The 18,231-nt window shown below is 39.8% G+C and overlaps 1 protein-coding gene across 2 annotated transcripts in view; it reads right to left on the bottom strand.

Moving 5' to 3' along the window:
• GRIA4 (glutamate ionotropic receptor AMPA type subunit 4) overlaps positions 1-18,231 on the bottom strand; it is a gene marked incomplete at both ends in the record, with an annotated part of 220,791 nt that overhangs the window by 9,578 nt on the left and 192,982 nt on the right. Inside the window, one exon of one of the 2 annotated variants that reach the window (XM_079546832.1) lies at positions 5,820-5,934. The exons of the other annotated variant lie outside the window; for it this stretch is intronic. Within the exon in view, the coding sequence (XP_079402958.1) occupies positions 5,820-5,934 (115 nt within the window). The remainder of the gene's footprint in view (positions 1-5,819; positions 5,935-18,231) is intronic. 2 annotated transcript variants of the gene reach the window in all.

Below are 18,231 nucleotides of genomic sequence, written 5' to 3'. Positions count from 1 at the left end.
TAATTATTTACGTGATAGGCATATAGTTATCTATTTATGTGCAGGTGTGCATGCAAATACAGTATATATAAGAGAAGGAGACAGATAAACAGAAGCAGCATGTGATAGATAGGCTGATGGTGATAACAGATGACACAGAGACTGATCTTGTGTGTGCCAGCAGATTCTTGTGGTACCATTAATCTCTCATAATGCACCATAATCCGTACCCTGCTAAAATGTCAACTCATGAATTCAAAACTTAAAATAAAAATAGACAACACAGTGCAAACATTAATTGTTACAGAACAACTGAGTTGACTAAAGTAGATATTTGAAAGAGAAAAGGGGCTCATACTTACACTCTAAACTGGTTTCACTGGAAAGCCCCAACAGTTTTTATATACATATATTTGTGTATGTATTAACATACATATATGAAACATCTACACATAAGAGCTCCTGAAACTTGATTGCAGCTATTAGCTTAAGGGATCCTGGCTTTCAACATTTTCTGGTTACTCTTTGTATATATTTGCATACAGTGTGAGATTCACCTCACTTCAGCATTCCAACCAGAAAGTTATGCCTGTCCAAGCTTCTCTCTAGTTAGAAGAAAAAAATGGGTTGAGCTACCAGTTTTAAGGAAGGTTGAAGCATACCATCCAGATTTACTATTGAGGAGGACTCAGTTCTGCATCAAAATGACAACTTTTGACAGCTACAGCTGGGTGAGAAAATTCCAAGGAACTCTCAAGTGATCTCTTTAAATAAAGGAAAAGCTTTAGCCACTTTCCAAATCTCATACACTTAGGTCATATGGAAAGGGTGCTGCTAGCACAGATTTCTCAATCTTTTTCAGCATTCAAACTTACATTTTGCCTTCAGGCTCCTTGGCATCAGGTTCTGCAGGCTGAAAGTGGGATGTGCAAGTCCCTGAGGGAAAGAAGCGGGCAGCAGCTTGAGATGCTGGCATGTTGCCTGGCCATATGATCCTCTGTTTGCTTTGAATACAAGTGTGAAATAATTAATATTATCTGGATAGCCTTCATCTGTGACTTGCCATGCACTGGCACTGAGAGGCATTTCAGTGCTCCCAAATCCCAGCTGTGTAACAGGTCTGGTTGTGACAAGGCTTGGGGACATCTGGGTACTGTTCTTACACAGGTGATCAGAAGTTTGCGAAGCTATTGTGGACTAAACTGATTAAAGTGGTGTAATAATAAGGGCTCTGTATAAACTATTAGGACCAGCAGCAAGCTTGGACAAGTCAAAAAACAGATGTTTCCTAGCCATTTCTTTTTCCCAGCACAAAAAGTTCAGGCATATATAACCTGATACAGGTAGGAATTTTTTCTTTGCCACTGTAATTCTTTTAATGCCAGCCTTTCTGCACTGTCTCTGCAAAGAAGCTCTCAGGCTTTCCTTTGGGAAGAGCAATCAATTTCACGCTTAAAATCACCGTCCTATCAACAATAAATAACTGAATGCAATGGTGAGCACAGATGAGGCAATTCATTCTTACTCTTCCCTGAAATACAGCCAGTCATGTCTCAGAGGCCAGGTCCTTTTTCTTCCTTTCCACTATTTTTGCTGAAACTCATCTGAATCCGAGTAAATCAGGAACACATGATGGGACAAGTTCATACTCAAACCAGTAAGTGAAGCCCAGCTGAGTGGCTCCAGAGTTGAAAATGAAAATTTCAGCTTACGGTTTTCAGAACACCAGCATATATATCTGCTTGCAATCACAGGAAGAGATTGCCAGTGTGGTGACTTCTGTGTATGTTAGGCTGTTTTGCTTGGTTTTAAACTTTAGTAGGAGATTTTCAGCAGCTGCCATGGGAGATGAATGCCCAAATCACCTTAGCTTTCAGGGCAAGTTGACTATCTAAGACATCTCTCCTTAGAAAACCTTTTCTTCAAATAAGCATCATTTTGATTTGATTATGCCAGTTGTGCACTACAATGTGTTACTATAGTGCTCACTCAACTGGTTGCCCAATAGTCCCACTGAAATTAAAAGGAGCAGAAATTAAGAATATTTATGATCTACTGTACACGAGCAAGAACAATCTACTTGAATTATATACTTAGGATAAATTCAGCATTTAGAATTAAATTTCCCATCAAGTTCAGTCTTTTATGCTCACTATTACAGCAGAAAATGATAACACTTTTTTTTTTTTTTTTTTTTTTTCCTCAGTTTGTTTAGCAATTTTTGAATTATGAATGCTGGGCTAAATTTTCAACTGAAGTAAACTGACAGAATTAATGAAAGTCAGTGTAGTTTTTCCAATGCACAGCTCCTTATTATATATATGTAGAATCCATCTGTCCAAATCCACAGAAAGATAATATTTAAAAAAAAAAAAAAAAAAAAAGATAACTACAAATAACATTTATATATGGAGACAACTTTGTCCCATTTAGTACAGTGCAAAAATGCTATCTGATGCAGCAGAGGAGACCATGCTCTTCTATATGCTGAAGACAGTGGTGGCACAGCCTGACCTGAGAACACGGACAGTGGTTTCCAACCTTCTCAACATGTCCTCAGTTGCCCCTCTTGGCATCACATTTGGATGTTCCTCCCATCCTGTCCTCCATCACTTCCATCACTTACTATTGGAAGGACTTTTAAGAGCCCAAGGCTGAATCTGGTGCCAGCAACTTCAGCAAAATCAAAGTGCCTTAAAATGACATTAATGAAGTTCTGAGCTCCTTGTGTACAGGACAATGAATGGGAAGTTATAGCATTTAAATTACAGTGCTGAGTGATTCTGAAACCGGTACAGAATTTTAGGAGACAGGAATTGTTTAAAAAAAGCAATCATGAGTATGTTTTAGGAGCTTTTCCATTACCCACTCAGGGCTGATCCATTAATTAAGTGAAAGGTCAGCCTCACCTGCTGAATGAAAAACAAGAGCTGCTGCATTCTCCCGAGGCTGCCAGCAGAGACAGGAGAGTTTCACCAGCACAGCTTCTTTCAATCCAGAGCTTTATAAAAGCTATGGAATATAATGGTGGAAACTGGATTTAGATAGCTCTCTGTGGACCAAATGGATTTGATGCTGGCATGCTGCTGAGATCAGAAGTAGTATTTTCAGAAGCACTCCAATGACTGACGGATCTCAGTCTTCCCCTCAAACATGACTTTCTTCTAGTACCACACTAAGCCATGGGTGAAGGCAATGCCAGCTACCCAGTTGGTAACACAGTCTTCTGAGGGAAACTGGAAAATGTGGTTCACACTATGAACTTCTTTCTGAATTTTGGAAGATTGTTACTTGAAGGGAAATGACAAGAGAGGATACAGGATACAGATGATACAGCAATGGAGAAGGTTATTCTAGGTTTAGACACTCAGACAACCTCAGAAGTAATAGCATGGCTGACTAAGATTTAGGCGCTCTACTGCTTTCAGCACAAGAAGAATGTTCTTACTGTTCATCATTATAATAGGAAGCTCTGTAATTTGGGCCAGAACTGCTAACAGAGCTCAGACTTTGATCTTCCTAAATTCACAAACAGAAAAGCAGCACTGCTTAGGTTCCGGACCTGCTGGCAGTTGTCAGGTTTGCAACAGAGTTCAGTGTCCTTTATTTTGCTAACAATCAATTGATAGTATATAGAATTTAAATATTTAGAGCTCCATTAATTCAACTGAAATGATCTTATTGATCTTAACTGATCAAATTCTACAAGACTGTCACTGCAGAAGGAAATGAATTTTGTAGATTATAAATAGCTAACCAACAGTTTTGGGAGTCAGCATAGACTTGGTTTAAAAACAAAAAGACACGATGATGCTGCAATGCAAAATATTAAGATCAGAGTAATGCATATTCATCTCCATGTGTCCATTCCTCCTGAACAAGGTGGCTGTAGGCATATGGTAGACAGAAATCACTGGGCTTCCTCTCAACAAATACAGTCCTTACACACAGGTTTGGCTACTCTTTCCTCTGTGCTTAGGGAAAAAAAAACAAATGCTTCTGGAAGGCTGTCTGTAGTCCTGTCCTGTAGTCCTAGGATCACAGGTTGAGCTCCATCATGTTCCTTATTCCCAGCTAGCAATATCTTGCCCACTTTATTTTCTACTCCCTCATGAAGTCCCACCTGTAGCACCTATTTTCATTGACCTCTCTCCTTCACTCACAGATCCTCCTAGTTTCTCCATGAACTGCACTGTTTTCTTTTTTCTTTTTCTTTTTTATTTCTTCTGTTACTCGCCATCACACCAAATTTTCCCCTCTAGCATCTTGCAGACACGTCCCCTGGTCCAGCCCCGCTGCTCCCCTTGTGCCACTTTGTGATTCAAACCACCAGTGAGTTAAAATCTTTGGTTTGCTACCTAACTTTTATCTTACATTTCAACCACAGTAGATTTGTGAGAAGTATATTTTTAAGAAAATTGAGATCTTTAAATTGTAAGACTCCTTGCCTGTGACTTTAAAAAAAATTAAATGCCTCCTCCACTCCCAGTAATGCAAAAGTTCAGGGTTGGATGGAGATTACCACAGTAGCAACATGGGAGATTCATGGTTCACATGTCAGCCTTCTTAAAAGACACTGGTGTGTGCTCCACTTGCACATAAGTGCTATTGAGTCTAATATGCCTATGCACTTTGGAACAGAAAATAGAGACCATTTTTGAAACTGTGACTGCTGGCAAGCAGAGCAGTGGGAAAAAATAGGTAGAGCAGTAGGATCAGAGGTAAAGTGAAGAGGATTAGGAGAGCAGTTCTGGGTGAGTGCAGCGCAGCCCAAGGGATGGTCCCTGAGGCCAGGACACAGCATGAAAGAGCAATGGAACTGAAGGAGGAGAGAAGATAGAAAGAAAAAATATGTGTAGGCAACTGTAAAGGAAGCTACATAGACTGTATATAAGAAATCTGTCAAATTTAATAATGTGTGTTTGACTAGCTCTGTGCCTGCACCGTTACCCTGTGCAATGTTCTCTTATATATTGCTCACACACAAGCACATAAGTATTAATACATGCTGCCTGGCACTGAAGGGGCATTTTCAGTATCTTCATCCTTCTCTACCACCACATCTTCCAGTTTCACAGCCCAGAAGTAAGCTGTGATGAGGCTGTGAAGCAGTAGCACTAGCCGTGTGGAAGATTTAGAAAGGAAGGAACAATAAAATGTCATTACCTCAGCCTAAAATTCAGAAGTGGTGAAAAGCTGTGAATGCCACAGCAGAGAAGGTTGTAAATTCTGGAAAGTTCCTGCCTAATGAATTCTGTTTTGGGAACCACTATGCATTTCTGTTTGTTGATAAGATTTCATAAAAATGTCCGTACAAAGATAGATATTTCAGCTCAAATTTGATCACCCATTCTTTCTACTCATGAGAAAATCACAATTGGTACCAGTTTAGTTTCTGTGAGTGTTGGCCCTGCACTAAATTCCTGGTAGGAGGCAGTCACACTGATTTGCACCCTTTGTCTTTAATGTCACTGAAAATTATTTTGGGAGTATAATGTAAGTGCAAAATAAGCCTTAGCTGGTGTTTGTTGCAGAGGGTTTCAAGCTGATTGTTCACAGGAGAAAGCTCTGAAAAGGCTCATCATGATCTCAAAAGGTGCAGATTTCTGAAACCTGGCAATAGATCTCACAGCAGGGAGTGTTTTAGGAGTTCCCTTTGGGATGCTTAAACAAATGCAAATATTTTTGCTTTGACAGTAATTGCATACACCTAGGTTTCAACTGCAGGTGCTGGCAGTGCCACAATAGTGTAGAAGCTATTTTGGCTCAGGTTAAACCCCAGCAGATGCACCAATTACTTCACATACTGTTTACCCGCTTTTGGTGACATTGAGGCTAACCTTGGAGTCACCTCCCCCGCTGCCACATTCTCCTTTGTCGTACCACCATTTGTTTTTCAATTTGTCCAAGAGGCCTTGTTCATTCAGTTTTAAAACTGCGAGGTTAACAGCATTTCTTGAAACGATAAAACATATTTTGTAAGAAACTGCACAGCTGTTAAGATGTTAGAAGGAATGAGGACTTAAGCTGTTCATAAGCTTGATCCACACACTAAATAAACCTCTCATTTCCATATTTCAAAGCCCTTTGCAGTATACATAATTGTAATTACCTTCAAATATGAAAAATGTATTTCCTGTCTAGAAAAGATTTTCAGAACGGCTTGAATTTTAACAAGAAAATTCTATCAACCAACCAAAATAGTTTTTGCTATAATGATGATAAAACTGTCTGGAATTACAAACAGTTTACACAGATTTATTTGAATCTATATTAAGAAAATTTACTTAGCATAGTCCTGGGTTGATTTCTCAATCAGATGGGAAAAATTCATTCCCATGTCCTACAGAGGCCAGACCCAGCTGGCTTAGGCTAGGCCCTGTCAGTTGCTACACCTCTTACAGATTAGACAAAGAGTAATTAATGTGATTGCACATGGCTCTCGGGAAGCTAGCTGTGGACTGGGGATGCAGAGGCAGCAGTAGGGAGGATGAGGTGCAACCAAACCCAGTTAGTAGCATTCATGCTGGCTGCTGGCAATAGGAAATGATGGGAGAAGTGCCTGGGAGCAACGGCTTCACATTCTTGAGAAATCATACATATCCAGTGGGAGAGAAGTATTTGTTCTGGTAGCTTAACTACTGGTTTTCAGGGACAAGAAGAAGTTGAGAAACATGGAGGTTTCCTATTTGAATATATTTAATACTCTCTGTCTGAAGTTTCAGTGCCTGCTCTAAGGACATCTATGTGTTCAGCATGCAGGTTAAAGAGCAGTTCTGTTGCCTTTGCGCAGTAGAGACTTAGCTGAAATGCAAGACCCTGGGTCTAGCTTTGTCCCAGGGACTTCCTGTTCCTTGGGAGAGCAGCTTGACTCCTTCAACACTGTTGTTAGGGAGCAAGGTGGAGATGGAGGACATCTCCCGTGGAGACACTTGGAGACAGGACAGCAAGGCAGAAACTCAAGCACTAGGAAGTTAGCACCGAGGTCAGCTAGGTGCTAAGACACAAGCAGGTGTTTGGAACATCCTGGTGACTTCTCCCTGAAGGGTTTACATGCCCTGCTCTGTCACTGCATAGAATGTGATTCCTCTATTGCTAGCAGCACAATGGCGCAGGCACGAAAAGGGGCTCCATGACACAGTGCCTTCTATCTGGAATTTAGCGCTCTTCCTCCAGGTGAGAGAAGCACCACTTTGGGTCTGTCCAGGTTTTGAACCCTTTCCAACATGAAGGCTAAAGAGAAGCACCATTTCTATCTGACATGAAGTTAAGGATGTCAGGACTGCATGGAAACTCAGGCAAAAGAGGGGCATGACTGGTCCTAGAACAGGGCTACTTCTGCCCATACTTTGAGGTTTTCCTTTTGGAGTCCAGAGATCACTGTACAAACTTTGTGAGGCACCTAGATTTCATAGAGGAGTTACAGTCCCTAAATGGCATTTTAAAATCAGTTGACAACTAATCTTGAACTTACACATTTCCTGAGGAAGCTTTGCACTTATTTAAGAGTATGACTTCCTATCCAATAATTCATAATAAATAACTTCTCCATTTCTTTCTGAAATATCCGTAGTGCTCCCATGCCTATCAGACCTGCACTACTTCTCGTGCATGTCTGCCCAGGCTTGCCTATGGGTGTGCAGTGATGTGGAACAATGGCATCACATCCTTGAGACACAACACATCTCTAATAGGAGATAAGTACCTGTTCTGGTAGCTTAAATACTGCTCTTTGGGGACAAGAGAAATTGAGAAACATGGAGTTTGGGGACAAGAGAAAGTGAGAAACATGGAGAAACTATTTAATACTGCTAAGATCTGCCTGTCAAGAAATAGATGTATCTTAATGACATCTTCCTTTCATCAATTATGAGAGGACGCAACACCTTCAGAGCTCTTGCAGAAAGGCTGGAGAAGAAAGATCCTCTGGTGACAGGAATCCAGTAGATTCTATGGCATCAGAAGCCAATGTGGATTGTAATTTACTCTTACTGGAGATGGCTGGTCTCTTGTCCACGAAGATCCCTTCCGGTGTTAGAGTGGAAATTTTTATCTCCCTTATTAGGAGAGTTATTCTTGGCATACATGTATGGACTGTGGTATTTCACAGCTCATGGAGCAGAGCATTCCTTGCATCACTGACTCTGCTTTTGGGAGCAGTGTCAGCTTTAGGACATACCTCGATTGCCTGGTAACAGCTTTTCATACAGCTCCTGCTGGAACCAAGACGAGCCTTCACTGTCTGATCAGGAAGTCTGGAAGCAGCTTTATGTAGAACTGACCTTACCTAATATCACTGTGGTTACATTTATAAGAGATTTTCATACAGATAAAGAAACTGTCTGTCCCTGAAAGTGTAAATGAAAACTCTAGGCTGCTGTGGGACTGGCATAAGATGGCTATTTGTGCATAAAGCTTTAAGGGGAGTTGAGCAACCAGGCTGACAAATGTGATTTTGTATTAGAGCTCTAATTATGGTTTAGCACTCCAGAGGGATAGGAGAAATAACAAAATTTGAATGAAGTTGTTCATTTGTCTCTTTTGTTCTTGGAAGCCAGTTATATTTACTACAGATTTTTCCTGCTCAGCTTTTTGTTTCAGTGCCTATGCTTTTTTCCTCTTTGCCCCCTTCAGAAAGATAGCAGTGTAGCCCTGACACTTAATATCCACCTTTCTAATATACTTAATGTAAATTTCACTTTTGAAAGGACTTTAGGACTTAGCCATAAATGAAAATTATCCTAGAAACACTGTTTCTTTGAGGAGGATCAACACCACTTATTCAGAAAATGGCTTCAGTACATAGCTTGAGCTGTCTACAGAGTCAGTAAAACTCCTGCTCCTTTCAAGGGAAACCAGAGTAATTTAATGCTGTTGTGTCTAATTGTCATACTGGGTAGCAATAACAGAAATAGCCACCTTGAAAGTGCTATGAAGTGATCACTCCCAAAAGGATGAAAGGCATCTCAAGGAACATCACTAATGCTCCATTCCATGAGTCACGTAAGCACAGTCTTGTTTTAAAGCAGATTGGAAGTCTTAACAGTCTATCTGAAAAAGCGTCTTCATATTATTTGCTCTAAGCTAATTTTTTTCTTTATTATTTAGTATTATTTTTTTAAGAACACTGAAGCTCATTGAATTAGACAAGGTTGTTATGCTTTCATAAAACTTACGAAAGTTTTCATTCAATCTTTATATTATCTCGAGTTGCCTGAAACCTTACAAATTTTTTCAGCACTGCAAATATCTTTAGACTTCAGAGTTTTTCAAGCTTTTCAAGTTAATGTCTACTTTGGCCTTTTACATGGCTATTTAAAGATGAATAAAAAACTTCCAGGCAAATTAGCACTGACTTCTACCCAGTGCCCTGAATGTCAAAGTGAAGAAATTCAATGATGTGTGAATAAATGGCAGGAGTAACTACAATTCTGTTAAGGTAGCCAAATACTTTGTCATCTAATCAGGGACCTGCAAGAATGGACAAATGAGATTTGTATCTTATAATGATATAAGTTTCCATGTTTATTTTCAGTGTTGAAGGGGAAGAACTTGCCAACTGTTTAAATTTATCTTTCAAAACATTGAAGATTATCAAGGAAAATTTTCCCAGTGTTTTAGAGAAGTTGCAGCTGGTTGATAGTAATATTAGAATAATAAATAAATAAATAAAACCCATTCATGAGAGGGTTATTTAGTTGGGTTATTAGCCATATCCATAGACAGTTTCACAGCACAATAGAGAAATGGAAATAAAAAGGATGACGACGTAAATGTGGATTTAGCTGCAATAATTGCTCTGAAATTATCGGTATTGTTTATAAATGTAACATATTATTGTCCTCATCATGTCTAGTAGGCCATGTAAAAACGGGTTAGTTTCACACCGCTTTCTCTGTTGCTTTGTTATCCAGGTCCACTGCAATATGTGGAAACAATTTCCTTCTGGTCAGCAAAACACAGAGAACAATGCTGTATCCTGCATATAAATGCTCCACCTGAGACCCCGGTAAGTGCACTGATGACTACATTGAAAATTATGTACCTGAGACCTCAGAGCCAGGCTAGATCACTCATGATCTTCCTGGACAGTGCTTCATTCTGCCACAGAGGAAGGCATTTTAAGACTTGACTATCAGTGGCAGAAATGTTCTTTTGTCATTAAAAAATAGAGCTGAATCCTCAATTCCACACTGAGGCAAAATTGCCATTGAAGAACAATTTGTTTATCAATACAGGAATTGAAAGCTCTGCAAGACTAAGAGTTTAACAGTAGAAAGCAGGCAAGTGCTTTAACAAGTGACTCTTAAGTCTTGCTGTCATTGCACAATCCTGCATTTTCTATCAGTTGGAAGAAAATGAAGTCCTTGTTCGCAAATGTCACACTGATTGAGCCCAAACTGCGGCCCTCTGTGTTACAGTGATTTGTCCACTTTTACACGAATGCATGGACAATGACTTCAATGCATGGATTGCAGCTTTTGTAAGCTGCCTACAGATTTACAGTACGAAAGACTTGATGAGAATTAAATCATTCTCATTCCATTAAAATTACTTTTCACTTCCTCATAAATAAATAGTTAGAAGCTGTTTAAAATGATAATCAGTGTCACTTGTTTTGAAGAGCCTACTTGTGCCACCTGCAGATATGCTTTTCATAGCAGAAGACAAAACTGCAGAGGAAGGTGACAAAGCACCTACACAACCCTTTCCAAAATAACATCTACAAAACTGGACAGAGATAACTTGTCTGTACCCAAAAGAATGACAGCACAGTGCTTGCCCAAAGCCCTGGGAAGCTTGCAGAGGTTTGTTTAGATTTCCAATGAGTATGGGTCACAACAACAGCTAGCAAACAACCCATGTGTTGGACTTCAGTCTGTACAAAGCAGTCAGGCAGCCATTATGCACAAACACTACAGCACACAATACCGTGGTACCCAGTAATTACATGCTCAACTAAAGAAGGGGTTGATACAGACATACAAAGGTCCCTACACCATGAGTGAATGAGGCAAAGCCCTGAGCTGGGGACTGCAATAAGCATCAGAGAAGCACAAGATGGCTTATGTGGAAAGATCATTCTGTTCCAACTCCCTGGTGTGGGCAGGACTGCCACACAGTAGATTAGGTTGTTCTGCCCCATGCAGCGTGGTCTTGAACACCTCCAGGGATAGGGCATCCACAGCTTCTCTGGGCAGCCTGTGCCAGTGCCTCACTTCCCTCCGAGTAACAAATTTCTTCCCAATGTCTAACCTAAATCTCTTCTCTTTTAGTTAAAAATCACTCCTCATCTTATCATCTTATCAGCATCATCCTATCACTACAGTTCCTGAATCAGGAGTGGGAACTGCTGAAGATCTGAGATAGTCATAAGGGAACAGCTCAGGAGAGAGCACCAAATGCTGTCTAGTGCACTGCTTGAAGTATCTATTTATGCACCACAACTGGGCTTCTGAAAGAACCAGAAATGAACATGTGAAATGCATCGCTTATGGTCAAGCCAAGCCTGTTTTCAACAGTCTGATGCTCAGAGCACCAACATGTTGTGCTCTGAGACCTTATTCTGAGGTAGAAAAGGATCTCTCCAGCCTGATTAGACTTGAAGAAGTATCTTGAAAGTCTCAGTCACAGCTGCTCCCCAAATTCCCAGAAGCACAGTGGTTATGGGATGGCTGGAAATCACATCTCTTAGCACTACTCAACACCACCTGCAGAAGCCATTTGGAGAGTCAGCCGTGGCCTAAGCACATTTAGCAAACAGACTTTCTCCAAAAAGCCAGGTCACAGAATAACCATTTTTGAATAATAAATGGCCTAAAGTCACATACAGATCCCCAGGTACTCATTACAACAAAGGCAGGATCTCTGCTGGGAGCATTTAATAGCAATTTTTTAAGCAACCAGTAGAGTTTTGCCTGGGAAACTTAAATGTCTTAGCTATTTAAACAGGTTTGACATTTTCCTAAATCCCTTTCCTGAACCTAGACTCATAAATCCTGTGTAACTGCCACATTAGGTGCCAAAACACTTCTCAGGCAGACTCCTGGAGAAATTCTGCCTTTACCTTCACAGATGGTGGCACTGCTGTTTCACTGCTTAGTGTTATTCTGGGGAGGCTGTTCACTTGAAATAATAAACAACCAGAAAGAGTTAAAATAACATGACTCACTGAGGAGGCTCTACACACACAGAGCCATCTTTGTTTAACCTTCAGCTGCATTGCACACCGTATCATCCCAGCACTGCTGGTGCCACTGCTGCAGCGTACTGAGTCAGAAGCACAGACGCTGACCATATAAAAGGCTTTTCTCAAATCCTCACTGGGATTGGAAAACCTTAGAAATCACTTAGCTGCTTAGAAGCAACACAACGCAGAGGGATGCCACCTCTCTTTAACCTTAGATTCTTTAAATGTACAGCAAACTTCAAACAAATAATAGCAGAATTTTAAACTATTACAGAACAGCAGGTGGGCTAGATACAAGGTATGGATGACCTGGCAAAATACAAGGTTTTGCTTATCATTCCACTGAAATCCTTGACTAGTTTGTCATTTCTATGTAAGCAGTGGCTGGTGAGAAGTGTGGACCAAGAAACTACTGCACAATGGGAAGCAAAGCCATGGATGCAGTGGTACACCTGGAAGAGAAATTCACCAAAATAAAGGTTTCCTTTTATCAAAGGAATATCACATCTGCTGAAGCCTCTCCAGAAACTCAAAGACCACCTCTGTTCTGCATTTCAAGCTGTTCTCCCTGCTGACACAGCCAGGCTGCTCAGCCCTCCTGACTTGGAGGGACCCACGCTCAGGACATGGTGGAGCAACCCCTGTGAAGCCCTGTGACAGTATTTCTGTACTGTGTGTCACAGTTACTCCCTTCTGAAGACCAGTGACCTTTTTTTGGCAATGTGAGGCACAGTTATTCCCTCATGATCGGATCTGTAGCCCAGGTGTTTGGGAAGAGGAGGCCCCAGCTGCATCATTCGGCACTGCCTGACTGTGGCTGAGGGCCTGGCGAAACACAGGGTGCATTCACACAGCCTGGTTGTGTCAGCTGTTCAGATCATTTCAAATGGGAAAAAAATAAAATGCAACCTTATAAAAAAAAAAAAAAAAAAGGAAAACCCACCCTGTCTTCTGAAATATTTATTTTATCTGTGTTTTGAAAATTGCTGATGGCAGATTGTAACACTACATAAATGCAGCACAGTTGAAGGGTATTTGACAATTCATCAAGAGAAATTAAGTGTAAAGCTGCATGGAAATGGTTGAATGTGCTTAATAAATTAGGAATGAAACAAGCACTCTGTTAATGAGGAAGATGTAGCCAAAGCTTACATCATTCCATCCTCAGAAGGCCTGAAGGATCAATCAATAATGCAAATATTAAAAAAGGAAGCTAACTGCATGAGCATTTTTGCAAGAAAAACAGCTGAAATTTTAAAGACAAAGGGTCAACTTTGAAATCATGTTTTTTTAAATGCATTTACAAATTTATGGGAATCATTTTCGTACTAGAATTGATGAAAGTTTGCATGCTGAGAAACTATTTAAATGAATAAAATGAAGCACAGCACCAAACAGTTTCATGTGTATTAGTGTAAACAACACAGAGTTCTTGGCACTTGCTCTGATAGCTCGCCCATCATTTCTATTAAGTGTAGAATGACTTGTATTCAAGTTGAAGGGTTTCACAATTATATTAGCTCTCCTGCATTAAGTCTCTCAGGCTTTCCTGCCAAGATCCTCCACTGCTGTATACATACTTCTCAGAGCAGAGACATGACCTGCCACCTCAGGTGAGTGCCTGACTGAGCACACATCAGGACAGTGGGCGTCTCTTCAGTCCCATAGTCCCCAGGGATCCGTCTGGCCTGTAGAAAGCTACCTCTTGCAGAAAACTTATGGGAAAGCTGCGTCTCTTTGGCATCAGGCTGCATTAGAAATTATCATATATATGTTATTTAAAAATCACCTGTTAAATTACAGCAAAATCACCTCTACCAGATTACTTCAAAGTTTTCTACAATACTACGAATAAAGTATCTTTATAAGAATGCGTATGATTGCTTTTCCTTTTTAGAGATGAGAAGTCTAAAGCAGAGTTCAAATGCTTTCCAATTGTAGCTGATTAAAATAATTGCTCTTTATTTAGACATCCAAATAAGCTGGTTAATTTCCAGGGGCACTGAGTACTTGCAGCCTCCATGCATATCCTAACTATGCAGCTCAGTTACTTCAACTGAGCTTTGTAGACAAATATGAACCAAACTTAGACACCTTGAGGATCAGCAGGAGATCCAATTAGTGGGAGACCCACTGCAGCTAAAAATTACCGTAGCTACTTTGAATTCAAAGAAGTTCTGACAATTTACTCCAGCTAGAGGTCCGATGACTGTAGCTTAAAATATTTATATAAATCAAAAGCTGTTCTGCAGTGAGATACTGCAATTAGAGTATGGAAATGTTTCTTGGCACAAACAATTAAATATATATTTTGCTTGAGTGAAAACAACAGCACTTGACCTGGGAAAGCAACTCAGCTTGTTTCTCTGGTTTATGCAGTAAATATAAACAAGTAAAATTGTCCCTAAGGTAACTCCTCATATTGGTTCAGCAGATGCAGAAACAGTAGCTTATCTCAACTCTGAGCTATTTTAATTTTGGCTAACAACAATGTAATCCTGTTCACGTGCAGAAATGTCACTTTTCAAAGTGCGTTTTTTTCTTGCTGGTTTCAGCATAATCAGGATTATATGACTAGGCTGCTGCAGCCAACACCTGCAACTCAAAATATGTTTTAAAGGTTTACATGGGATTTTTCAAGTGTCTTAGCATTGGTATAAGATTCTAAATGCTAGGAATTGCTCAGAGGATGACCTTTAGCCCATTGCTGGAATCCTCTCACTTCTGAAACGTTGAGAATCTCGAGCCCTTTACTTTGTTTATGCATCCTACAGAGCTGAAAGCAATCAAAATATTTCAAAGTTGGAAATGTTTAAAATGAGCATTTTTAAATACATGCTCCCAAATTTACCTAACTCCTTCAGACAGAGTAAAACTCACCCCTGGAATGGTCAGCGCAAAGCCTTGTGCCTCTTCACACCATAAGTGAAGCAGATCTCTGCTCACAGTCTTGTCACAGTGGGGTTTTTGGATGCTGCTTCATCTGCCTGTCCAGTACTCTTACATTTAGAGGCACCCAGCTGAGAGGAAGTAGCAGCATTGGTGAGAATGGGTACAGAGTCTGTGGCAGGGGCAAAGGATGAAAGTAAGTGCCAGGGAGTAAGGGTTTGTAGTGAGGGCACAGCAATGGCCCTCTACCACATCGTATGCCCTACCTGGACCGCATCAGTGCAGGCCTAAGTGACACTACGTTATGTTATATTTATGATACTCATTCTTGCAAAAGCCAAATGCTGCAGTTTACTGTCTGCACAAATTATCTGGGTTTTTTTGTTTGTTTGTTTGTTTGAGTGGATGTCTGGTTTTCCGCAGGACTGAAATCATTATTCAACATCACTGATGTTGGCCAGCAAATTTAAATGTGTTTTACATAATATCTTAGGTATATTTTTAAGAAATTCTAAGTTTATGCTTCTGAGTGTCCTGGAATGAATATTTTCATTGAGGATGAGACCAGGAAAAATGTGTCTCATTTGGAGGCAATTCAGTGCTTACTGAAGAGAAATAAGGTATAGTTTCTTACATTCCAGAAATTTGTTTCTTCTCTATATCCATCTCAATAAATTTGATATCATTAGCGGATTAACATTTGCTATTAAATCACACACTCTGGCCACCCAGCAAGGAGGAAGAGTTGGGTACATCGAAAACTTCCTGCACAAAGTGCATGGCAGCCGTTTCAGCAGCTTTTAATTTTTCACTCCATTAACGTGTCCCAGCAGTGGCAGAAATATTGCGCCCTGAACTGAGAATTTCACAGCTTTCATCTGTGGGAACACCTAGCTCTGGGCTGAATCATCTGTCCTCTGAAGAAACGGCACTGTGACCTCCAGAAAGCCAGCGCTCATTGCTGACTCACTAAGAACCATAGAAAGCAAAATACTCTGAGAGATGCAATATAAATATTAGTTTTTCTGATTCCTATCTACCACCATTTCTCAATGTGCTATATGATATGATATGATCAATGTGCTATATGATCCTATGCTTTCTGGTTAGCAAGGCAGGGAATATAATAATCCCAAGATCTTTCTTTATGCACCACTGAGCTTCTCTAGCATTTTTAGAAACTAGTCAAAATTTGGTAATATTTGAAAAGACTGCACTGTCAGACTGCAACTTTTCACTTAGGCTAGGCTGACTCTTGTAAACACAGAATGGCAATATGACTACAAGCGACTACACCTAATTTTATGTGACCATTTTAATCTTTTCCTGTTGTCCTGTTCCTTATGATGCATTTCCTTCCTTGCAAGCAGCAAGACCTCAGAACAGCAACTGGTTAAGATGTTAGAGATGTTAAAGATTAAGAAATTGTTATGTCTTGATATGCAGCACAGTTTATACAATAAAATAATGTGAAAATCAAACTTTTACTTGAAAATATCAAGGACTTTTCAAATGCAACCCTCACAACAAATTAGCAGATTGAAAAAAAACCTAACAAATGAATATAATAGTGCTTATATCAGGGTACATAAGATGATGAAATAAATAATTTTTCACTTCTGGCATGCTGTCTTCTGTTCTGTGTCTGTGTTGTTTACACTACAACGCTTAGAATTTCAACTATATTAATAAGATAAATTACATGCAAGCATGATGGTTTTGGTTTTATAAAGGCTCAAATAATGCTGTTTCCTTTTCCAGAAATACCTTTGCAACGCTAATCTTTACTTTTTATGAACTTAGTCCAGTAAAATATGGTTGTCTTCAGTAACTTAGATAGACAACAATAATTACTATTACTACTGCCAGCTTATTTACTTATTTTTTCCTCTATACTGAATTTAAAGTAATTTAAATATCTTGTACTAGGGACTGGTGCATCGCTAGTCTTGACTGGCGCTACCTAAATCACATTAAATTATTAGTTTTCAACATTAATTATTATTTGCTTGATGTAGGTTTTCTCTGAAATAGAATATCTATGAAAAAATAAGAGCATTTCACCGGTATGTCAGCATACTTTGCTTTTTCCATATCAGGAATGGAGAAATTGCTACACATAAAGATGCCATAAAGACAGCATTCATGCACATCTTTTTCACAGACTACATCACTGTCAGCTTAGGGACTGTTTCCAATGAGCATCAGTCTTCTGTCTGTTTGGACTTTCAGCTGTCTAGTTCTAACCAAGTCCCAGTCTCACCTCAGTGAGAAAGAAGCATGAAAGTAAAGCTAAATACTGTCAGTATACTGCATGGTACTGAAAATGCTGTAATACAAGCACTACTTTTGTTCAGTAATTGTTCCTTGTTAGGGCAGTAACCAGACATGGGAAAGATATAAGGGAAAATTAAGTTTACTTCTGAGGGAGTTCATTCACCAACATCAGTGTCCACAAAGTTATTAAAATGACATGGACACCACGTCAGAAGCCATTGGTAACACTAAGAAATTAGCTGATTTTTACTGCGTCCAAAAGAAGACACTACCTAGTGAGATCTGCACGGCTAAGATACTGTTATGAGATCCAAACTTCGACTGAGAAGAGCTCTGAGAGATTTCTGTACTGCTACATGCTTCTTTGTGACTTCATACTGATGTTCTTCAGAAAAAAAAGGATTAGAAGAAAGGCAACAAATGCAAAGATCCCTGCTAAGAGATGATTTCTTAAGCTTTGGTCTAATTATAATGCGAGCACTTTGAAGTACATTATTTTAAGTAGAAACAGGGACTGAGAGAAACACCAGGGGTCCATTTCCCAGGTGGGAACCCTAGCTGAACTACAATGCAAACAATAAATAATACTGCATTACTTGAGCCTCAGTGAAATGCTGGCTTGTGTTTTGCCTAATGGCCGATCAATACCATACAAATGAAGCAATTACAGTTGTGTCATATAAAGCCTTATTTGGTCAGCAGCCAAAATAGGGATTAGCTGGAAGAGTTCCTAGGACTTTCTGTCTGAATATTATTGCAAAAGTTAATGGAGAAGATCTGATAGGTTGAGACAAACATAAACGGTGCCAGCAATCAGACGAGATGGCCAATCCAATAATCAGTATGCTGATAATTAAAATGCCCTGAAGCCAGTTGAACATCAGTCCAAGATCAGG

This window comes from Tetrao urogallus, assembly GCF_951394365.1.
Source record: "Tetrao urogallus genome assembly, chromosome: 1".
Lineage (NCBI taxonomy): Eukaryota > Metazoa > Chordata > Aves > Galliformes > Phasianidae > Tetrao > Tetrao urogallus.
The sequence above is the reverse complement of the archived record's forward strand: the minus strand, read 5'-3'. Positions and strand labels throughout refer to the sequence as shown.